General features: G+C 41.6%; 1 protein-coding gene across 1 annotated transcript in view; it reads right to left on the bottom strand.

Moving 5' to 3' along the window:
* Positions 1–7,159, bottom strand: part of MAP2K1 (mitogen-activated protein kinase kinase 1) — a 79,657-nt gene extending 72,498 nt beyond the window's left edge. The window contains exon 1 of the mRNA XM_065871133.1: positions 6,648–7,159. Coding sequence (XP_065727205.1) covers positions 6,648–6,727 — 80 coding nt within the window. The 5' untranslated portion in view covers positions 6,728–7,159. The remainder of the gene's footprint in view (positions 1–6,647) is intronic.
* Positions 7,160–25,666: the final 18,507 nt, after the last annotated feature.

The following is a 25,666-nucleotide window of genomic DNA, read 5'->3' as shown; positions in this document are numbered from 1 at the left end:
AACCATAAAGTGCTTTCATACACATTATTTTGGATGATGCGTACCTGCCCGCCTTCCCTCACAGGTGTGTTATATTATCATCCTTCCTTTACTAATGAGGAAAACCAAGGCTCAGTGAAGTTAAATGACATGCCAAAGGTCAACAATTAAGAAGGGGCATAACTGAGTCTCGAACTCAGGTCCTAGAATAGCATGGAGTTACTCAGAAAAGGCTACATGGGAGATGAACTCTATGCTAGGTCTTGAAAGATGGGCAGCATTCATTCATTCCAGGCACTGGGCGAGACGCCGGGGAAATATCAGTATACAAGATAGTCAAGGTCCCTCCCCTCACTGAAAGTGTGGTGGCAAATACAAGCCAAAAATAAAATCACACAGGAAAGTGGAGGAGGGCATTCCAGACAGGAAACCATGTGAGCAAGACCGGACAGAGGTAAGAAGCAGTGTGCTGGGGCAATGGGAGGACAATAAAGGGATCAGGCAGAGAAAAACTGAGCTGGATGGGTAGCTCTAACTGAAGTATTCTCTGCCTTTCTTTCAAAGATGCATAAGTAAGTGAAAGTAAAATGTTGTTTATGTGTTTATGTTCAAACAAGCACCCCACACATCTCCTTGCTCTGGGCTAAGTCATTTTTATGAACCTTTTTGCCATTTCTGTATCTGCTACAACAACAGCAGAGACATTCTTCCCAAGGACACGGGCTTCAGCTGGCCCTACTTTTCACCTGAAGTTGTTCTCAAAAGACTGTGCCAGTATTAGTTATTGCAGCAACAAACCAGTAGAAGCATCCAAGTTCAGAACTACAAAATCAGTTAAAACCACTTCAGAAGCTTCTAGTTATCACGGTGTACATCCCAGGTAAGGCCATAAGAGATCCCCCAAAAGCACAACCACCTGTCTCAATGTTTCTGTCCCCTTCCTTAAGGACCTTCACACTAACAGCTGTGTGTCCCTACAAACGTGGCAGAAACTGCTGATGCTATGAACGATGCTCTGAATGCAATAATTAAGTCTGAGGGTTTCAGCCCCAAATCCAAAAGCTGTGGATGCCGCCAAGGCCAAGCAATGCACCTTCTTGTTTATTCAGCACCATATGGCCTTCAAAGCACTTCTGTATGTGTTATCTTGTTTAATCTTCATGATACTCCTTCAAGGTGGGAATGGTTCAATCATTTAATCAACAGATATCTACTGAGTACCTTCTATGGGGCCAGATACTGATCTACTCACTGAGCAAGGAACAAATCAAGCCCTCACCTTCATGAAGCATACATTTTAGTGCGGGCGGGGTGAGGTGCAGATAAATACTTATGGACAATGCAACATTAATTAGTGATAAGTGCTATGAAGAAAAATAGGGCAAGATAAAGGAGTAGAGCATGACAGAGAGTGCTATAATTAGAGTGATCAGGGATGGTCTCTGTGAAGAGACATTTGAGCAGAGGTCTGAAGGAAGTGAGGGAGCAAGTCATGTGGCTATTTGGCAGAAGAGAATTCTAGGCAGAGGGAATAGCAAAAGCTCTGAGATAGGAATGTGCCCAACCGACTGTGGAACAGCACAGAGAACAGCATGGCTGGAGCACATAAGTGAAGGGGACAGTGGAGGAAAACGAAGAACCTGATCAGGCAGGGCCTTGTAGGCCACTAAGGCAAAGATTTGGTAGACCATTCTCATTCTCACTCTACAGATAAGGAAACTAAAAGAGAGAAAGTACAAAGGACTTGCCTAAGGTCAAAGAGAAAGTGAGGACTCGGGAAGTACCCTGCATTGCCACCACGAATTCTACTCAGGGCTCACACTTCTCCTTGTGGAGATTAAAAGCGTTCCTTTAAAACACAAAGAGATTAAGTATGTGCCTTATCATGGAAGGAGAGGCAAGGTACCCTAAGACTCAGCAATCCCACTTCTGACTACATTCCACAGGGAACTCTTACAAGAGTCGAAAAGGAGTCGCGTCCAAGGATGGCGATGGCTGCACTGTTTGAGGCAGCAAGGGGTTGGAAACAACACAATTGTCTTCTCTAGAGGAATAATAAGTAAAATGTGGTACATGCACAAGACTGACTGCTCTGCAACCAAGAGAAATGATGAACTAGATACATGTATAACAGCATGAACAGAGTGTGCAGAAACATGGTGTTTGGTTAAAACAAAAGAAACTGAAATAAAAGTTTAGGGTGGTCATTGCTTCTGTTCAAATATTGTTGATTATCCTCCTTCCAAGAAGGCCCCTGCCCCCTTTGAAGGTCAACGTGGCCATGTGACTTGCTTTACAAAAATGGGAGCAAAAGTGACATGTGTCACTCCTGGGCAGAAACTTTAAAAGCCAGAATGTGGTTCACAAGATTCCCTTTTCATTAAGCATATTTCAGGCATGGGGTGTCCGTCAGCCTGAGTCCCTGATGGAATCCAATCAACAGAGCCTCCCACTGACCTGCAAGCATGTCAAACTACTGAGATTTTCTAGTCTATCCCAACTGATGTAGATTTATAGCACAATAGGATTTTTAATAAAAATTGAATATAATTAAGGTGCACAACACGATGATTCAATATACACACACAGTGAAATGATTATTTCAGACACGCCAATTAACATACACACCTCCTCACAAAGTTACTATTTTGTGTGTGCGTGACAAGGGCACCTGACATCTACTCTCTCAGCGAATGTCCAGTATTCAATACAGTATTATTAACTGTAGTAATCATGCTAAGCATTAGATCTCTAAACTTATGCTTCCTATTAACTGCAACTTTGTATCCTCTGACGAACATCTCCCCGTTTCCCCCACCTCCCCACCCCTGGTTAACCACCTATCTACTCTCTGCTTCTATGTCTTCCACTTTTTTAGGTTCCACATATAAACTGAGATCATGCAGTATTTTTCTTTCTGTGTCTGGCTTATTTCATTTAGCATACTGTCCTTCAGGTCCATCCATGGTGTCACAAATGGCAGGATTCCCTTCTCTTTTGAGGCTGAATAATAGTACAGTATCATTCAGCACTCTAAGCACACGAAACGATACTATCTATTGAATACCTCCCAAAGGCACACATACAGCCAACAAACAGGTGGAATTATAAGACCATATATAAAATAACCTAGAGTGGGTGAGATGGTGCCTGTGAAAAAAAAGGTAAATGGGGAAGGGGGAATGAGAGTAAAGGGGAAAATAAGAGAAAAAAATGAAAAGGTATTAAAAGGTTTGTTAAACACGTGCAAATATTAGAACTTTCATTCACTCACTGATTCACTCCACAAACATTTGTGCACTTATTATGTGTCAGTACTATTCTAGGTACTACTTACAGAAGAGTGAATCCAAAAAGGGCAGTCCTATGCTTATAGTTTATGGTGTACAGAAGAGAGAAATATTTAAAATACCCTAAAAAAGATTATGGACAGTGAAGAAATGTCATTAAAAAATCAGGTGACATGAGAAAGAGAGACGTACTTTAGATTAGGTGGTCTGTGAACAACTCTGAGGAAATGACATTTATGCAGAGAGGTGAAGATTGCTTCCTTCCTAGCTTGGGAACAGGAAGGGATGATTCATTCCAGGCAAAGGGAACAGCATGTGCAAGGGTCTGGAGGGAATATGGACCATCCCGTGGAGGAAGTGAAAGAGGACCAGGGTAATGTAGGAAAGGAGCAGCAGGAAATGTGGTTAAAGAGATGGAGTGGGGGGCAGGCAGGAGGGGGATAGCAGCAGGCTCATAGCCCAATATAAGGAGTTTGAATTTTATTCTAACGGCAATGAAACCATGAAAACATTTTAAACAGGGAAATGATATGATCTTATTTCCAATTTATTTCATTCTAACTTGGCACCCTTGCAATATGCTCATATATTTTTACAGACTTGCAGAAGAAATATTTTTGCATTCTTTTTCTTCAAGGACCCCCAGAACTTGCATAGACATCAGGTCCCACATAACCCAGCTCTGTCTGAAAGGGGTAAGTGCTATGTTAGAGATCAGTCTCAAGGTGCCAGAAAGCCACAGAGAAGCAACCTTGCCAATTTAGGACCAAGAGTTCTTTAATGTCAATGGATTTTTTTTCTTTCGTTTACACTGTATGATAATGTTCAAAACTGTGCCCTAGTCTAATCACAGAAATCATGAGTACATCAGCTTTGCTTGAAAAAGGTGAAAGATGTAGATGTGGGCTTCCCTGGTGGTGCAGTGGTTGAGAGTCCGCCTGCCGATGCAGGGCACACGGGTTCATGCCCCGGTCCGGGAAGATCCCACATGCCGCGTAGCGGCTGGGCCTGTGAGCCATGGCTGCTGAGTCTGTGCGTCCGGAGCCTGTGCTCCGCAACGGGAAAGGCCACAACAGTGAGAGGCCCGCGTAACGCAAAAAAAAAAAAAAAGAATGTAGATGTATACAGCTTTCCCCCTATTAGTGGCAGGAACTGTAGGGGAACAGTCCCTGTTTGTCTCAGGCAGCCTACACAAAGATGCCTCCTATTGTAACACAGCAATGAGTCATGGAGGTAGGTGCACATGGCACAGAAAACTGAGCAAGGGAGAGTCGTTTATCCAGAAGCTAAGGCACCTTAACACACATATCCACCGCCACGACTGGAAACTACCTTCTAGCTTCCTTGAGGCTTCTCTACCCAGTAACAAAGGTACCAGCAGCTAACATTCATGGAAGGTTTCCTACTATTAGCTCATTTAATCTTCACAACTACTCTAAATAGGTTCTATCATTAGACCCATTTTCACAGATGAAAAAAGCTAAACCTAAGCCCGAGAGAGATTTGTCCCAGGTCACAAAACCACAAACTTAGCCTGACTCCAGAATCCCACCTCTTAACCACTGTTTAGAATCTCCCAGTCCCACTCAAGCATATCTGCCACCAACTCCAGGAGAATTTCTTCTTTTCTTCCCTGTATTGTTTTCTTATAACGAAACTCCTCCCCTTTGCAAGAACACAGCAGTGGTGTCACAATTAACAACAGAAGGTACTTCCACTCAGTACCCTCCTCCAAATCAAACGGGAGCACGATGATCAGGCCACAACATTCAAAATTTGTCCTGTCCTTCCCTGCCCTGGGGGGCTTTCATACTATTTTAAGGGGGTGGCGGGGTAGCAGGGGAGGTGGGGAGGGCAGGGCGGGGAGGGAGGTCAGATATGTACAAGTTAATATCATGCAAAACAGACACTACAGTATTGAAAGGAGTTTGGGGACTTCCCAGTGGTTAAGAATCCGTCTGCCAATGCAGGGGACAAGGGTTCGAGCCCTGGTCTGGGAAGATCCCACATGCCGTGGAGCAACTAAGCCAGAGCGCCTAGAGCCCGTGCTCTGCAATGAAGAGAAGCCCCCACACCGCAACAAAGAGCAGCCCCCGCTCACCGCGACTAGAGAAAGCCCCTGCGCAGCAACGAAGACCCAAAGCAGCCAAAAATTAATTAGTTAATTTAAAAAAAAAAAAAAGAAAGGAGTTTGTCTGAGGAATGTGGTTGAGCTCACATCACAGGTCTGTCCACCACTGGCCTTGTGATCATTACAGGGATGGACAGAGCCACCAAGCCAACAGGTCCCCAGGCGATTGAAATTGAGAGAGTCAAAGGAAGGTTACAGAAATCACCAAAGGGCAGAAGATCCAAGCCTAATCTATTCATTTCATCAGCTGGCTTCCTCAAGTCTCCAGTGTGCAGGTAAGAGATTAAGAACTAAATCTTTTCTGGTTATTTCTCCAGCTCGCCGGGTCTTTCTCCCTCAGGCAGTCTTGTCCCTTACCCAGGACTCAAGAGTTGCGGGGAACTCAGAAACATTCATGAAACAGCCGCATCATTGTTTAACGAAACAAAGTACTGGTTTGTGAGCAACACTGTAAGCTGCAGAGATGGAGCACCTTGTGCGTGATTTCCAAGACCATGGTGTCTTGTCTCAGGTCGGAAGTTAGGGCTTATGGTCAAGTAAGGAACAGCCAGGAGAGACACTGATGAGATTTGTTTAATGAATGAATGAATGAAAAAGTCAGATGAAGAAAAGAAAAACCGCTCCCTTCGAGACAAGAGAGTTTCCAGGAAGGCCAAGGAATGAGAGCCCCCAAAGTCGACAAGCGAAAATCCACTGTGATGTCGGTGTTCACACGCCCCCGCTGGCCAGGCAGCGGCCGCAACTAGGCACTCCCAGCCCACAGGTGTCAGGTACGAAGGTGAGGACTGCTCACAGGTCCCAACTCCACACTCTATACCGAGTTGGTCACAAAGACTTAGATGCGATCTTAATTTTTCCAAGACATCTGCTCCCTTCTCCCGGTTACAGGCCAGAAATGCAGAGGATCTGGGGGGAAAGAGCTGGGTAGGGGCGAGCGATGAACCGGTTTTTACTTTTTAGGGAGAAGGAAAATGACCAGAGATCAGGGATGGGTGAAAGGGTCGGGAAAAGGGTGGGGATGGGGGCATCGCGATTCGTTGGGTCCACTGACTGGTCTTGAGTCAGGCGCACAATCAGTGCTTAGTCACCGATACCTCTGCGGCCGGGAGTTCCTCGCGCCTGGCAGCCCAAGACGTACGTGACGACCCGAGCGGAGCCCCGCGCGCCGCGCACACCCGACTCGGCTCCTGAGCCCGGGCCCCGGCCTCCCCAGCCCGGCCCCGGTGCTCGCCTCCCCCCAGACTTACTCCGCCGAGCTGGTCCCGTTAACCGCGGAGCCGTCGGGGGCCGGGTTCAGCTGGATGGGCGTCGGCTTCTTCTTGGGCATTTTGGACCCGGGGAAGGCGCTCGCAACTCCGAGGGGAGGGCGGCCCCTCTTGCTTCCTCCCTCTGAGCTGCCCCGCGCCCGCCGCGCGGGGCCAAGTCAGGGCCGCGGGCCCGGGGGTTGCCTTCGGGGGACGCGCTCTGCGCGGTCCCGTCAGGGCCGAGTGGCCAGTGGCGGTCTCAGGAGACCCCTGCCCCACTTGCTCGGCTCACAGGGGACCGAAGGGCTTCCCCGCCGGCGCAGCACCGCAGCCCCGGGGTTCCCTCCCGCTCTCCCTCAGTCCACCGGTCCCCAGGGCTCGAGGGGCCCCGCGGCGCGCGCACCACAGCGCTGCTCCAGCCACAGCCCGGGAAAGTGCGCCGCCGCCACTGCCGCGTTCCAAGCGACTCGGCGCAGTAGTCCCAGAGGGCCTGGAGGGCGGGGGAGGGGTGGGGAGGGATAGGGAAGGGGGAAGCCTTGCCCCCCGCCCCCCCCCCCCGGGCAGCTGCATTTTCCACACTCCCACTCGGCTCCGCCCCTTTTGCCTCGCCGGCAGCCAATGGGAACACGCCTCGGCGGCAGATGACGCGGAAATACGTCACGGGGCGCGGCGTGCTACCCTGGGGGTGGGGTCCGGCGCTGGCTCTACTGCGCCCTCTGCCGCACAGAGGCACCCAGGTGGACCCACCGGGAAGGGAGGTGACTTGGACCCAGTTGGTTGCCACGCGGTCTCCTCCGCTGGGGTGACTGTAGCCCACGGGCCGAGTCACGTTGATGGAGATGAAGTAATAAAACGAATAAAGAAAAGGACCCCTTCTTATTTCTAGAGGCAACGTCGAGGAATAGACAACTTGTCGAGAGACTCCTTGTGCCTAAGGAACAGGCAAGTAGAAAGATACATATAAAACGGTAATACACAGTACTAGTCTACTGACGAGGGTACAGGGAGATGGGTGTTCAGGGCTGATGAGACTTTAAATTGGAGCAACCTTTTCTGAGAGCAGATTGGGAATGTATTTTTAAAGCCTTTGGGAAAAAAAGCCCCTTCGACCAATAATTCCAGTTCTATAAAACTTGAAGAAATAAGATGTGAATAAAGAGCTTAATGAGATAAAAGATGATTCAGGTGATTCAGAATACACATTCAGTCCATCTCTTTCCCTTTTCCCTTCCTAAAGTATTCAGTCCTAAAGGCATTAGGTGTGTAAAACAATGTAAGCCTCTGCACCTGGTGGTCCAGAGCAGGCTATCAGCCACCCAGCTGTTTGCAATATATAGAGAGTAAGGTTCCCTTTTCATTTTGTAGCCCTTGGTACTGTTTGAATGTTTTGTTATTATGTATGTAAAGTGTTCGATTTAAAATATTTTTTATAAATTGTTTAAAGATTAACATGAGAATGTAAAATAGTGCAGAGAGTTTGGAAAACAATCTGGCAGTTCCTCAAACAGTTAAATATAGTTACCATATGACCCAGCAATTCCACTCCTATGTGCTCAAGAGAAATGAAAAACATATATCCATACAACACTTGTATACAAATGTTTATGCAAATGTATGGCAGCATTTTTCATAACAGCCAAAAAGTGGAAACAACCCAAATGTCCATCAACTGATGAACGGATAAACAAAATGTGGTACATCCATACAATGGAATATAACTTGACCATAAAAAGGAATGAAGTGCTGATCCATGCTATAGCATGCATGAACCTTGAAAACATTATGCTAAGTGAAAGAAGCAAGTCACAAAAACCCACATATTTTATGATTTCTTTTATATAAAATGTCCACAACAGGCAAATCTATAGAGACAGAAAGTAGATTAGTGATTGCTTAGAGTTTGGTGGGACAGTTGAGCAAGGAATAGTATAATAGAATGATAGCTAAAGGGTAAAGAATTTCTCTAGGAGGTGATGCAAATATCCTAAAATTGATAGTGGTGATAGTTTCACATCTCTGTGAATTTATTAAAACCATTGAATTGTACACTTTAAATGGGTGAATTGTATGGTATGTGAATTGTCTTTCAATAAAGCTGTTATTAAAACAACCACTACATCAACAAGGAAATTCAGGGGAAAAATAAAATAGCTAACAGAGTCTTGAAGAACAAAGCTGGAGGATTTACACTACCATATATCAAGATTCATCTAAGACTGAGTATTTAAGACAGTATTTAAGACACTGGCACAAGAACAGACAAATAGACCAATGGAGTAGCATAGAGTCTGGAAACAAACCCATCTGTATTTGTTCACCTGATTTATGACAAAGATAACAATACAATGCAGTGGGGGAAAGGGTAGCCTTTTGGATAAATAGTGCTGGGTCAATTGAACATCCACATGGGAAAAAAAATGAGTCTTGACCACTATATCACATCATACATAACAAATCAACTCTAGATGGATTATAGAACTAAACACAACTTTTCAAAGAAAATATTGGAGAATATCTTCATGACATTAGGGTAGGCAAAGATTTCTTAAACAAGGCATACATGCACACACACAAACACAAATCATAAAGGAAAAATATGATAAATTAGACTACATTAAAGTTAATTATTTTGACCTTCAAAAAGGGTAAAAAGACGGCGGTCCAGTGGTTAGAACTCGGTGCTTTCACTGCCGTGGCCCAGGTTCAATCTTCAGTCAGGGATCTAAGATCCTGAAAAAAAAAAAAAAAAAGGGTGTGGGGGTAAAAAGAAAGAAGACATTTGCAACATATATTGGAAAAAGAACGCATATGTATAAAGTCTAAAGAACTCCTACACCTTAACTAGAAAAAGACATGAAAAGAGGCTGAATTTCTTTAGTTATCAGGAAAATGCAACTTAAAACCACAATGTGAGTACCTAATGCCACTAAAGTATACACTTGATAATGGTCAAAATGGTAAAATTTTTATGTATATTTTACCACAATAATAATAAAAAACACTATAACACTACACCTACTATTCTGGCTAAACTGAAAAGGACAAATAATATCAAATGTTGGTAAGATGTGGAGCAACTAGGACAGGATTCTCTTACACTGATGGTGGGAGTATAAATTTGAGCAACCAGTTTGAAAAACTGTTTGGTAGTATGTACTATAAGGTTGAACATCTATCCTATGACCCAGAGATTCTGATCCTGGACATATACCTACAGAAATCAATATATATGTTCACCAAAAAAAAATGTATAAGACTATTCATTCATAGCACCACTATTCATAATAGTTATTAGGGAAACAACCCAAATGTCCATCAACAGTAAATGGATAAATTGTGGTAATTTCATGCAATGGAATACAGCATTGTGAAAATAGACTACAACTACTTGCAACAATATGAATTAATCTCACTAACATCCTGTTGAGTAGAAGATAAGACACACACACACACAAAAAATATATATATATATGCTCAAAACTGACAAATCTAATCTATGGTGGTAGAAGTTGGGATAGTCATTATCCTTGAGGAGGAAAGTAACAGGAAGATGAGTTGAAGTAGGCTTTTAGGGTACTGGTAATGTTTGCTTTCTTGATCTGGGGGGAGATCACAGGAAAGAGTGTCCCAGTTACAATTTATGTTATCTTTCAGTAAAACAGTCTATGTTCTGGATCTATGTTACCCTTCAATAAAACAATTACTAGAGGAAAAAAATTTACTCAACATCACTAATCATCAAGGAAATGGAAATCAAAACCACAATGAGTTATCACCTCACACCTGTTAGAATGGCTATCATCAAAAAGACAAGCCATAAGTGTTGGCAGAGCATGGAGAAAAGGGAACCCTTGGGTGTTTTTGGTGGGAATGCAAATTGATACATCAAAAAAGCATAAAATTTTGGAGGTTTCTCAAAAAAACATAAAATTAAAAATAGATCTACCAGGGCTTCCCTGGTGGCGCAGTGGTTGAGAATCTGCCTGCCAATGCATTGGACAAGTGTTCGATCCCTGGTCCGGGAAGATCCCACATGCCACAGAGCAACTAAGCCTGTGTGCCACAACTACTGAGCCTGTGCTCTAGAGCCCGTGAGCCACAAGTACTGAGCCCACGTGCTGCAACTACTGAAGCCCATGTGCCTAGAGCTCCACAACGAGAGAAGCCACCGCAATGAGAAGCCCGCGCACTGCAATGAAGAGTAGCCCCTGCTCGCCACAACTGATGAAAGCCCACGCGCAGCAATGAAGACCCCACACAGCCAAAAATTAAAAAAAAAAAAGGTCTACCAGATCTATCTGGTAGAGATAATCTGCACTCTTATGTTCACTGCAGCATTATTCATGAGAGCCAAGATATGGCAACAGCCTAAGTGTTGGTCAGCAGATGAATAGACAAAGAAGACCTGGTGTATAGACAAAATGGAATATTATTCAGCCATGAGATAGAAGGAAATCCTGCCATTTGCAACAACGTGGATGGACCTTATGTTAAGGGAGATGAGTCAGACAGAAAAACAAATACTGTATGATATCAGTTGTATGTGAGATCTAAAAAGCCAAACTCAGGGACATAGAGAGTAGAGGAGAGGTTACCAGGGACTGTGGTGGAGGAAATGGGGAGATATTGGTCAAAGGGTACAAACTTCCAGTTATAGTTAATAAGTTCTGGGGATCTAATGTACAGTATGGTGATTGATTATAGCTGATAATATTATATATTTAACTGAACGTTGCTAAGAGTAGATTTTAAATGTTCTCACACAAAACAGAAATGGTAATTAGGGGACAATATGGAAGGCTTAGCTAATGCTGTGGTGATAATCATTTTGCAACATATAGCTGTGTCAATTCAACAAATTGTACACCTTAAACTTACACAATGTTATATGTCAATTATATCTCAATAAAGCAGGTGGAAAAAAGAAATCATGAGAAAACTTTTTTTCCCTCAAAAAATAGGTCAGACTGACTGAAATGTATTTTTATTTATCTTTCGTTTTTTAGATTGAAAGAAAATATCAGCCTTTCTCACATTAAAGCATTTAGGTCTTCTGAGTATTTTGTGGGTTATTTATTTATTTAGGCTGTGCGGGGTCTTAGTTTCGGCACGCGGGATCTTTAGTTGCAGCATGGGACTTCTTAGTTGCAGCATGCAGACTCTTAGTTGCAGCATGCAGACTCTTATTTGCAGCATGCATGTGGGATCTAGTTCCCCGACCAGGGATCAAACCCTGGCCCCCTGCATGGGGAGCACAGAGTCTTACCCACTGGACCACCAGGGAAGTCCCTGTGGGCTTTATTTCAAATTTTGTGGGTTTTTTAAAAATTATGTAACTAATATCAGCTTATTATGTGGGGGAAAGAAAGCTAGAATAGTATAAAAAAGATAATAAGAACCATTCATGATACACTACTCAATGATAATTTCTCTTTACATTATGGAGTTCATTCATCTTAGCCATGCTCACACAGTTAATATTATAGGATCAGTGAACTTTATGATATTATCAATTTATGAGTTTTATTTTAGAGGCAAGTCCATATTTTCTTCTTACAAATTAAGATCTTTTATTCTCTTATTATGACAAATTAAGTTGGGAAATTCAAAATTAAAAAAAGTTATTATTGTCAACAGAAGTTAATCCATATGAAGCAATTCTACCTTACATTTTTTCTTCATTTTAATACCACATTTTTCTATTCTCGAGTCATAAGAGAACTCTGACTCTTTATTAGAGGCTTTTACTACCATTAACTCTCTTTGCCTGTAATTCATTCTGTTCAGGGTGGGGCTGATTTTTATTTAATGTTTAAATAAATAGCTAAGGAATATAAACTATTGTCTAGATTTTTAAGCTCCTGCGCGTTTGGCAGCTGTTCCTATTGAGTAACTGAGTGAAGGGTCACAGTGGGAAGGGTAACACCGCCCTTCCCTCCCCCTTCAGAGGAGGTACATCCGCTTCCCCGATTCTGGATGTCAGACGCTCCAAATGCAACGAAACCACTGGGTTATTTTGGGAGCCACTTTTAACGGTCACTTGCCCTTCATTTAAAGGAAAAGTTGCCTCAACGAGGTGAGGGCTGATGCAATTTCAATTGCTCTCTAAGGATGTGGCTTCAACCAGACAGGATGTCAGATCTGGCACCTTTTTTTGGAGGGGAGTGGGTGTTGGGAACTCGCCCTGGCTTGGCATCCGAGAGAGGAGAGGTGGTACTTTGCTTTTCACCCTTGGGGAACACAGTGAAAGAAGATACACTTGGAACATACTAGCTTCCTAGATGGCAGCTGTGGAGAAGGAAGTCTTGACTTCCTTTGGAATCACAGTCCAGGATCCCGGACATTCTTAATCTCTAATCTGGTTTGAGATGAAACAGATCTTTCCCAGGACATTTATTTGAATGCTTATCATCACTGGACTTTTTTTCTTTTTTTCCATGCTTTCTTCTACTCAATGGAAAACCCCTGAGTCATCCTTTTCCTGCCGAAGTGCTTTGCAAAGATTACAAGCAGGAAATTTAAAATGAAAGTGACCATTTAATCTACAGAGATTTGGGAGCTGTGATAAGAGCATGTATGGCCTACATGGGTAGAGCCATCATAACATCTGACTGTCAATCTTTTTATAATTCACACTCTTGCTCAGAGGTCAGGTCACCTTATAGAGACTTTAGATTTGCCTTAAAAAGTGTCATCTCCAGCAATGAACTGTGCATGACATGTAATCTGGGTTTATGTATATTTTAAGATATTTTAAATTATATTGATTGATACATCAACGTGTTTTGGAGTTTTATATACTCTCAGGGAGCAAGGAATCTCTTCTCTGCGATGTGCTAGATTGTTTTAACTGTACGGTCTCATAAAATATAAAGTATTGTTACTGTCATTATAATGATAGCACTGTTGTGTCATTAGAATTACTACCGAGCCATACAGCTATTTATTCTTGCTTCTGCATGTGCTTTCTCTGAATAGATAGACCTTTATAACTAGATCCTAGTCTAGTATCTGATATGGGGCTTCTGTGTAAAGAGAATGGGAGACTGAGTTCATTTTAGAATTTTAGAGCTAGACCATAGGGGTCAGGGTATCCAATCACCCCATCTTATAAATAGCAAAACTGAGCCTCGGTGTGTTTAGTGGTGTCCTTTATGGTTACATAGCTAGTTAGGGGTAGAACAGGGACACATCTTCTAATTGCCAGGCTAATGATCTTCTAAAATGTCTTGGTACCTTGCCAAATAATAGATAGGTAAAATTCGTTTTATTTGATAGTTGTCAGGTAAGTTTGTTTGGCTGTGACATTTTCAAGTATCTCCAGTTATAATGACACTAAAGGTCTTGGTCATGCCATAAATAACAATAATATAATTATTTTTCCTTTATCTACCACGCCTTTCTCTAATTTTGATACATACCTTCAATTTCAGGTGGTATCAAACCATATTTGGCGTAAGTTCAATAGATTTGAATAGATCATAATCCACACTTCTTTTAAATTTTATGAATCTGGGGCCAAAATTAGAAACTGACAAATCTAGACGTCATTCAAACTTAGTTTATAAACTGTTGAAAGAAAAATTTCATATAACGTCCATAATGCGTACAGTTCAAATTTATTTTAGGGAAAAAATCAGAGATGTGCACAACAGATTCATATACAACAGAGATGTATATTTCAGCATTACTCATAATAACAAGCTGTAGACACAAATTAATTTTTCTTTTATACTCAATTTGTTTGCTGTCTTTTATTGAATTCAGTGCTTTTTGTTTTTTTCCCCCCTGGAAGAAAATACAAGAATTTGTTAACAGTAATTACCTTTAGAAAGAAAGACTTACTGAGTGGGAAGAAAAGCTTTCACTTTTCATTTTGTACCTTTTGGTATTTTGTTAGATTTTTCTGTCCATATAAATGAACTGATATTTCCTAGGCAGGAAGATTATGGGCAATTTTTGCTTCCCTTCTTTGAATATCTCTGTGTTAAAAAAGTAATAAATTATATTATCTTAAAAAATTAATGTCCAAAAATAGAGGATTTTATGATACATCTACATGATGAAATTTAATGCATCAGCTTAAAAATCTCTCTTTAAAAGAGTAATGTAATGGCATGGGAAAATGTTCCAAAAATAATGACAAAAGCACTTGTAAAAATTATGTACATATGAGCACCTTTTTATTATTGAAATACAGTGTAAATGTATATGAAGGAGAGAGAGAGGGAGAGATTGAGAGAGAGAAGACAAAGGAAATATCTCAAGATGTTAACAGTGTTTATTTTTAGGAGGTAAAATATGGGTGAGACTATTTTCTTTTTTATTTTGTGCTTTTCAGTATTTTCCAGATTTTGTTGGTGAGCATTTATTAGTTGATAGTGCCTCACACTCAGTCCCTTTTGTTGTCTACATTCTCTGCTTACGTGACCTCCACCATCTATATGTTGATGAGCTCCCAATTTTATTACTGCTGGTCTAGACCTCTCCTCCTGAGTTTCAGACACACAGCCAACCGCCTCCTTGGAATTTCTACTTGGATGTCTCAGCGGGCATCACAAACTCAAAATATCTCAACTGGAGCACTTGATTCCACTCCCTCACCCCACTCTAATCATCTTGATTTCTCTCTTCTCAGCACCACCCACATCCAAACTGTCAGAAAACTCTGAAGAGTCCTGCTCTGGCCCTGGGCTTCAGAGCCTCCACTCTGGCCCTGTTTTTTGTTTTAAAATATTTATTTATTTGGTTGTGCCGGGTCTTAGTTGCGGCAGGTGGGCTCCTTTGTGGCACATGGGCTCCTTAGTTGCAGCACACATGTGGGGTCTAGCTCTCTCACCAGGGATCAAACCGGTGCCCCCTGCATTGGGAGCACAGAGTCTTATCCACTGTGCCACCAGGGAAGTCCCCCCACTCTGGCCCTTGTCTGGCCACACCCTCATCACACCGTGAGGAGTCCTCAGGGCCAAAGGGTCATGCCTGCACAGAGCCTGTGCCCCAGCTTCTAGACCATTCTCTGGTCACCCAAGACTCCAGAATTCCCTGTCTAAACAGTGCAGGGCCTGCAGGGCTTCTTTCCCTGTCCATCCTCCTGAGAACAAAGTGGCACACTACGCCCAGGCGTGGACTCCCCTAGGCCCAAGTTTGGCCAAGGAACTATTTGAAAGAGGTGTGGACAGAGCTTGGCTCATAGGTTGGAAGTCCACGCACCTATGGGTGAAAACCCTTGCAGTGTGGGATGGACTTGGAGGGGAGATGAAAACAGGGAGCAGAGGGAGGAAGGCTGGGGGGCCAGCTCTCCCCGAGGCACATTATGGCATTCCAGGGAATCTGAGAAATCTCAATTCCATCTTAGACTTCCATGTTGTTGTGAAAGTATATTTTTCAAGATAGGAGGATAAAACATATTTTATTTCATGAACTGTAGCTTAATTTATCACTTTTGCATAGGTAAGCATTTGGTATTTGGCCTCCATTTGACCTTTTGCCCTGGGTCCCACAAACATCAGGAGTGGGGCTGCCTTTAAGTTCTATCTTCCAAACATAAGAATCCTAACTGGGCCTCTGCTTTCCCTCTGGCTGCCTAATTGTCCGTTCTCCATAGAGCAGCTAGAGGATCTTCAAAAACAAACAAAAATTAGTCTCCCACTTAAGGCCCAGCAGTGGCTCCATCTCCAAAACCTTCATCAGAACTTACCAGCTCTGGAACTTCCTTGGTGGCCCAGTGATTAAGACTCTGTGTTCCAAATACAGAGGGCCTGGGTTCGATCCCTGGTCAGGGAACTAGGTCCCACATGCATGCCACAACTAAGAGTTTGCATGCCACAACTAAGGAGCCCACGTGCCACAACTAAGGAGCCCATGAGCTGCAACTAAGGAGTCCGCCTGCTGCAACTAAGACCCGGTGCAACCAACTAACTAAATAAATAAATATTTTTAAAAAAAGAAAAAAAAAGAACTTTCCAGCTCTGCCTGCACCAGACCTCACCTCATCCTACTTTCCCCCTCAGTCACCAAACTCTGGCCACCGTGACCTTATTTCCTCCTTCTGAACACACCTGCTTGTTCCTGTTTACTCAGTGTGGAGCAGTCTTCACCCTTTGCTTGGCTGCCTACTTCTTTCTGTAGACTGTGCCCAGGTGTCACTTCCTCATCCTCAGTACATTGTCCCTCTAGTCACTCTTTGTCACAATACCACTTTGTTTTCTCCTTTCGTTATCTTCGTTTATTTACTTGTTTATTTTTTGGTTCCCTGTTGGTTCACCTCATCTGTCACGCTCCCCATTTCATCACTAGCTCTGAGAACCATACCTGGCATACAGACGATCAATAAATATTTGTGAATAGATAAACCTTCTCTTTCTGGCCAGACCCTATAAACAAAGTCCCAGGGCATATAAGTTAGGCAGCATGATCCAGTGTGATCTCTGTTTTTAGAAGATATTGGTAACCAGAAAAGTTTGGTTTACACTATAAACCAGTGGCAAATTAGTTGTGGCACGGGCTCCTTAGGGATCTAGTGTCTCACCTGCCCAGGCTCCTTCCATAGCAATGTGTTAACTGCCTGAGAGCTCCCTGAACCCAAAGAATCCTTCCTCTTCATGTGTTTTTCTATACTCTGTAAAACTATCTGTTGAATCATCCTGTTTTAGAAAAGGAAAAATCCTTAGCGAGTTTCTAAAAAAACTCCATCTGTAATGTACTGCAGTGCCTTCTTAGAAAAAAGAAATATTTCTTGGCTTTTACTCAAAACTTTTTGTCCTAACTTTTCTGCCCTCATAGGGAATAAAAAATATATAATTTTTTCACATGAAATTATTTTGTTTTACTTCAAGACATTTAGCCATTTGCAACGTAAACGTAAAAAAAAGCATTCTCACCTTGAAGGATTAAGACTATGGGAGAGAACAATTATAAAATAAAATAATCAGTTAATTCACATGACCCTTTTTAAAAATTTATTTATTTATTTTTGGCTGCATTGCATCTTTGTTGCTGTGCGCAGGCTTTCTCTAGTTGCAGTGAGCAGGAGCTACTCTTTGTTGCAGTGCACGGGCTTCTCATTGTGGTGGCTTCTCTTGTGCAGCATGGGCGCTAGGCATTCAGGCCTCAGTAGTTGTGGCTTGCGGGCTCTAGAGCACAGGCTCAGTAGTTGTGGTGCATGGGCTTAGTTGCTCCATGGCATGTGGGATCTTCCTGGACCAGGGCTCGAACCCAGTCTCCCTGCATTGGGAGTCTTACCCACTGGACCACCAGAGAAGTCCCTTGTTTGGTTTTGTTTTGGTTTTATTTATTTTTTTAACACCAAAAATAAGAAGAAGAAAAAAAGTGATTACTCATTCAATTTCTGTAAGGTAACAGGTCCCAAATTCAGTGCTATATACCCTTGAGAACTGGGAACTCAATAAATACATTCAAATTAGTTTAAATTCTATTGAGGGAGTTTTCTTCTTTATTTAAAAAACATCTCTTACACTTTGAACCTTTTTTAACAGATCTATTGAGACATAATCATATGATAGATGGCATACGTGGAAAGGACATTTGAACAGTTTTGACATATGTGGAGAAACCATCACCACAATCAAGATAATAAAACACATCCACTACTTCCCAACAGTTTCCTTGTGCCCCTTTAGAATCCCTCTCTCATCTTCCCATTGCCCTACTATAGTTTGCATTTTCTAGAATTTTATTTATTTATTTAAGTTTTATTGAAGTATAGTTGATTTACTATGTTGTGTTTAATTTCTGCTGTACAGCAAAGTGACTCAGTTATACGTATATTTTTTTTTTTTTTTTTTTTTTGCGGTATGCGGGCCTCTCACTGTTGTGGCCTCTCCCGTTGCAGGGCACAGGCTCCGGACGCGCAGGCTCAGTGGCCATAGCTCGTGGGCCCAGCCGCTCCGCGGCATGTGGGATCCTCCCGGACCGGGGCACGAACCCATGTCCCCTGCATCGGCAGGCGGGCTCTCAACCACTGCGCCACCAGGGAAGCCCCTATACGTATATTTTTAATATTTTTTTCATTATGATCTGTCACAGGACCTTGTTGTTTATCCATCCTATACATAACTAGAATTTTATATAAATGGAATTTTATGATATGTACTCTTTAACATGCTTTTTTGGGGGGTCTGGCTTCTTTGAGCATACTTACTGAGGTTCACCCATACTGTGTGTGTCAATAGTCCCGTGATTGCTGAGTAGCAAGCCATTCTATGGCTATATCACAATTTGTTTATTCACCTTTTGATGGATATTTGTATTGCTTTTAGTTTTTTGGCTATTACAAATAAAGGTGTATGAACATCTGTGTACAAGTCTTTATATGGATATGTTTTCATTTCTCTCGAGATACCCAAGAGTAAAATGGCTGGGTCATACAGTATGTGTATGTTTAACTTTTAAAGAAACTTCCAAACTATTTTCCAAAGTGTTTAAACTATTTTACATTCCCATCAGTAGTGTAGGAGAGTTCCAGGTGTTCTGCATCTTTGCCAGTATCTGGTATGGTCAGTCTTTTAAAATGTAGGTCATTCTATTGGATGCATACTGGTACCTCACTGTGGTTTTAATTTATACTTCCCTACTGACTAATGATATGGAGCATCTTTTTATATGCTTATCTAATATCCGTCTATCTTCTTTGGTGACGTGAATGTTTAAATCTTTTGCCCATTCCCCACCCCACCCCACCCCGGTCCCCACACCAGGGATCGAACCCGTGCCCCCTGCAGTGGAAGGGTGGAGCCTTAACCACGGGACCACCAGGGATGTCCCTCTTTTGCCCATTTTGAACTGGGTTGTTTGTCTTATTCTTGAGTTGTTTTTTTCTTTTTAAGAGTTCTTTATACACTCTAGATACAAATCCTTAGTCAAATATATGATTTGCAACTATTTTCTCCTGCCTGTGGTTTGTTTTTTCATTTTCTTTGAAGAACAAAAGTTTTTAATTTTGATGAAGTCCAGTTTATTGATCTTTTGCAGTTCATAGTTTTTTGTAATCTATCTAGGAAATTTTGCCATTCAGATGCCATTAGGGAAATTTTCTTTCATATTTTGAATAACATCTCTTAAACTTTGAATCTTCAAAATATGCTCCTTGGTCATGAAAACACTTAAGGAACGGCTCCCCAGCTCCCTCATCTGGTGAGAGTGCGCTTTAAAGCATTTGAACCTACAACATTTAAAAATTATGAAAGCGTCAAAAGTGATCTAAAGCATTTTTCCTTTTATCAAATATTTTTTCAGAAGTGCAAAATACCTTACTATTGGGAACACAGAAGAAATAAGTTAAAACCATGAGACCTGAAAGTCAAATAGTACTGGTCTCAGTCCCTCAGATGGCTTGCTTCTAGTTCACCACACCTTGAGTATATTTTCTTATCACCCTTTGTTTCCATGAATTCTATTTGAATGGAGGTTAAGAGCATTTTATTACCTTAATGGATGGCACTAAAGTCCTCTTAGGGAGAGAAGTGCTCTTGCTGGGAAGAATACTGTATTTTAATAAGTGCTTCAGGTTGGTGAGCACCCACCTACACTGCCTCCTACCCCTATCCTGAGGGTGTAAATTGGCTCCAAGCTTAAGAAGATGGAAAATGGTCTCCATAACAGAGGAGATGGGAAGGAGAGAGAAAAGTAGGGAAAATGGCATGGAGATGAAGGCTTTGCCAGATATGATATAACCCTTTCCCTAGGAGCCCCACAAAGTAGGGTACATCTACTGAATGAGTGACTTTTATTGTGGTAACTGGAGAAAGGGCCTAATCTGAAACAGTTCAGAACAGAAATAACATATGAGATTCAGGAGCTCAGAGGCCCAGATGACCCTGAGAACCTAGGTCTCACTGGGTATATATAAAACTCTTGGGAAGGCCCTCAACTTTCACAGAAAGTGGAAGTGATGGGGATTTGAGTTCATTGTACTTAACCTTTGAGGAGTAAGGAGACCCCAGCTGATAGTCTGGACCTTTGCATGGTACAATATCACGCTACCCTTTGACCATAATGCGCTTACTTGCTCAAGTGCTCTCCTGGAAACAAACTTTAGGCCCCATCCAGAGCTCAGCTTCATTTAAATCTTTACTCAGTCTCCTCCTGTCATTACTCTATCCAGTTCAGATTCCAAGGTCCATCACTTCCTGAAAATACTTCAAGTCCCTTGTTCCTTTTTCCTTCCATTGCACTTACCTGGGAAAACTTCAGCCACGTAGTGACTCAGTCATCTTCTCTGATTCTTAACTTCCTATCAAAAACATAATAACACACTTATATCTAAACACCTCATCCTTCATATTTGAATGGAGAGAAGTGCTGCCATCAAAGGCTATCCCTTCCATCTGTCCTCTCAAGGTCTTTGTTCCTATACACACACACACACACACACACACACACACACACATGTATATATAAGTACATATGTAACAATACATATCTAAGAATGCATATCTAAAATACATGTATAAGAATACTATACTGAATAGTATAGAATAGCACCACTGTTCTGTTCAGAGTTGCAGAAAACCTCAAACCATTTCAAATGTTTATCAAACAAGAGAATAGTTAAATAAATTGTGGTATGTTCAGTAAAGAATTGTACAGAGCAGTGAAAATTTTCTAAACTACAGCTGTGTCAAACAACATGGAAGAATCACAGAACAAAATATGAAGTGAGGAAGTAAGCCCAAGCTGATTGCATACAGTTTGATACCATCTCTATAAAGCTCAAAAACAAGCAATAGTAAACAGCATATTGCTTATATTGTTTAGGCCTATACCTATATACAAAAACTATTTCTAAAAGAAATGATAAATAGAAAATTCAGGACAATAGTGATCTCAGTAGGAAGGGGAATCAGAGAAGGGATAAACAAATAATTAGATGTAAGATGTTGGCTTGTCCTTAGGTTGGATGGTATGTTCACAAGTATGTATATTCTATTGTGCTTTATAACATACATAAATATTATATATATTATACTGTAGGTATCAAATATTATATAAAAACAATATTTAAAACCTTTTAGGAGCTATGAAAAAAAAACTATGATGAGATCCTTCTGTTCAAAATAGCTATCTTAACTTTATTTATCAATTTCCCCAATATTTTTTATGCTTCTGTTATTTCTCTTATTTTAGGGCACCTTCCCATCCAAATCCTACCTAATTCCAAGATTCTGGTCAAGTTCCAGATCTTTCCAGAAGTCTTCCCTGACTTCTCCAGCTCTTGTTCATCTTTCTTTCCTCAAGCACTTAAACAACTTTTGTGTTCCAAGCAAATCAGCATGTAACTGTATATTGTCTTCTATCATTTATAATTGGTCAATGTGTGTTAGGGCTCTTCATTGCAAATAACAGAATCTGGTCTCATTAGTAGTTTAAACAGAAAAGAAATTTATTAAAGGATACAGATGGCTCCTAGAATCTCTGAGTGGGCAGGAAATGAGGCTTGGCAGCTATACCAGGCTGATGCCAAAACTGTGCTGTTCTGTTGGTCTAGTGGAGACACTCCTGGTGCCACCACTGGGAGGAAGTGCACTTGTATTCTCACCACTGACACTGGACACTGAACACGACCCCTAGCATGTCTAGCTCTGCTGCCCTTGGAAGCTGGTTGTTTTTTTGCCAGAATGGATTGCAAGCAGTGCTTCCATTTTTACTTCACCCTCTTCTGACCTGCAGTCTCATTTTGTTGTGGAACTGGGGTACCCAGGATATATCTAGCTGTGTGCAGCCCTGAGAAGATGAGTTTTCTTCTTCTATCTTAGGGATGAACTCATAAAGTAGGAGCTTCCAAACATAGAAAGGGTGTTTCAAAGGTTATCTTATCTTACCAATATGACTTATTACCTAAAACACATAACACTCAATAAATACCTGTTGATTTATTACTCTTCAGTATCCTCCATTAAAACAGTACCTTTGGGATCATCTAATCCAGGGGTCTCTAACCCCTGAGCTATGGATGGGTACCGGTCCATGGCCTATTAGGATTCAGGCACACAGCAGGTGAGCGGCAAGCGAGCAAAGCTTCATTTGTATTTACAGCTGCTCCCCGTGGCTCACATTACTGCCTGAGCTCCGCCTCCTGTCAGCATTATGGTGAGTTGCATAATTATTTCATTCTATATTACGATGTAATAATAACAGAAATAAAGTGCACAATAAATGTGATGCGCTTGAATCATCCAGAAACCATCCTCCCCCACTCCACCCCCATCTGTGGAAGAATTGTCTTCCACGGAAACCAGTCCCTGGTGCCAAAAAGGTTGAGGACCACTGACCTAATCCATACCTTCTGTCTTACAAAAGAGCAAACAGACTCAGAGCAATAAAGTGATTTGACTGTGGTCAGACTTTTAGTTCTTAGTAGAGCTGATGTTATGGTTTGAGGATGTAGTCCAGGAAAGATTCCCAAAGGTCTAATACAATGTACAGTGATGTAATAGTCTTCTTGTGCCGAGAACTGCTTATGTGCCTTATTGTGAAAGTACTAGTTATTCACATTCTTAATATTTTTGGAAACACTCTAAAGTTCTAGATTTGCAAAATAAAAACATTCATTTATTTTTTTCTATTTTATTGTATGTGGCAGTCTACTAATTTTCCCCCAACATCTTTTCACCCCTTCTTCCACAGTAATAGAAACCCTGAGTTTTTACTGGGCCATGACCACCAAGAATAAAGACTATATTCCCAGCCTCTTTTGCAGCTGTGTGTGGCCATGAGATTACATTCTGGACATAACCAGAATTGTCGTATGCATCTTCTGGGAAACATTCTTAAAATGTTGAGTCATGCCCTTCTCTCTTTCCTCCTTCCTGCTGACTGGAATGCAGTTGGAGCTCTAGAAGCCATCTCAGAAAATAAGGTGAACTTGAGAATGGAATGCTCACGTGGTAAAGCAAGAAAACAGGACACCAGTTTCCTAACACCATGGAGCACCATACCAACTATGAACTTACTACCTCCAAACTTCTTGTACGTGAGAGACAAACTTTCTACCTTGTTTATTGTTATTTTAGTTTATTTAGTTTTAGTTTTTCTGTTATTTGTAGCTGACCAGATCCTAATTAATAATCCCTGGGCTCAGGACATGGAAGCAACCTAAGTGTCCGTTGACAGATGAATGGATAAAGAAGATGTGGCACATATATACAATGGAATATTACCCAGCCATAAATAAGCGAAATTGAGTTATTTGTAGTGAGGTGGATGGACCTAGAGTCTGTCATACAGAGTGAAGTCAGAAAGAGAAAAACAAATATCGGAATCTAAAAAAAAAAATGGTTCTGATGAACATAGGGGCAGGACAGGAATAAAGACACAGATGTAAAGAATGGACTTGAGGACATGGAGAGGGGGAAGGGTAAGATGGGACGAAGTGAGAGAGTTGCGTTGACATATAAACACTATCAAATGTAAATTAGATAGCTAGTGGGAAGCAGCCGAATAGCATAGGGAGATCAGCTCCATGCTTTGTGACCACCTACAGGGGTGGGGTAGGGAGGGTGGGAGGGAGGGAGATGCAAGAGGGAGGGGATATGGGAATATATGTATACATATAGCTGATTCACTTTGTTATATAGCAGAAACTAACACAACATTGTAAAGCAATTATACTCCAATAAAGATGTTAACAAAATAAAAAATAAAGACACACCAAAATATTTGCTTGTTAAAAAAAAAAAAATCCCTGGGCTCGTCACCTTGATTACTAATGCTGATGCAGACCCAACTGGGTGATACGATCCCAACCTGGGCATGTTATATACAAGGCAGGGGCAAGTTGATGCCACAGTCTTGAGATGGAGTCCTCAAGTACATAGCAAATCACTACCACCAGCCAGTCCAGTACTTACCTAAGTGATAAGCCCAAATAACACTAGCCAATAGATAAGACACAGAGATTTTGCTTTTCAAATGTGGTTTAGAAATAGTTCATGGTCTTTTAGTTTTAAAAGATTTACCCCATTTTTCTTCTTTCAAACTTCACCTCTGGACTGGGTTTCCAGCTTTCCAGAAAAACTTTTACACTCTATACTCAATCCTTGTTCTTTGATAGTCTATTTTTCCTTTAACACTGTTCACTCTTTTTTTTTTTAGCTCTTTCAAATCATTTTAATAACCTGGGAGATTCGAAGTATGAAAAGATTCAAACATTTTCCCTTTAAAGGGGATGCTACCATCATTTCCTCACAACAAGCATGATCAAAGGCAATGATGAGACTGGATTTCAAAGAGCAAGGGTTGTAGGAAGGCTTCAAGGCTCACGGATTGGAGAGTTTGGTTTCAGAAAGTCTCTCGAAGGCTAGCAGGCAGAAGAGACATGAAATTTTCAAAGATCCTCAGAGGATGGGGCACGGTTTCTGGGTCATGAGCACCTTGAAGTGTCTCTTGATGGTGATTTGGTGTCTAGAATATTTATCCGGGGAGAACTGAACAGGATGGGCCGAGCAGGTCTGTTGTCCCATACGGTCAAGCTTCTTCAGCATATAGACCCGGTCTCCCAGCTCGTTGAGGTAATACTGGAGAAACCCGACCACACTGAAGCCAGAGGTTCCAATTCCATCTGTAGCTCCTCTGACAGCCTCATGTGTTTTCAACACTATTCACTTTTAAAAACATCAAACAGTTCTAAAAGTTTTAATGACATGGTCTATGAGAAAGTTATTTTTTATATTTCTGGTGCAATTGTTAAGGAAAATATATTTCTAGTATTCCTCACATATGAAAAAGAGGACAGTCTTAGACATTAATATGCCAGTGCCTTACAACTGTGGTAGTTATATTCACACAGACTTACAATCAATTACCAAAGCCTTTACATTTTCTAAAAGGGTCAAACAATTTACAAATTATATGGATAATAATAGGTAACATTTATTAAGTACTATCATTTAATCCTCCTCATAACCCTATGAAGTAGATACTATTATTAATAATAAGGAACTGAAGCACAAATGTCAACAAGTAGTAAATGATGAAACTGAAGATTCAAACCCTCAGAGCTTCAC

Source organism: Phocoena phocoena, chromosome 2 (genome assembly GCF_963924675.1).
Source record: "Phocoena phocoena chromosome 2, mPhoPho1.1, whole genome shotgun sequence".
Lineage (NCBI taxonomy): Eukaryota > Metazoa > Chordata > Mammalia > Artiodactyla > Phocoenidae > Phocoena > Phocoena phocoena.
The sequence above is the reverse complement of the archived record's forward strand: the minus strand, read 5'-3'. Positions and strand labels throughout refer to the sequence as shown.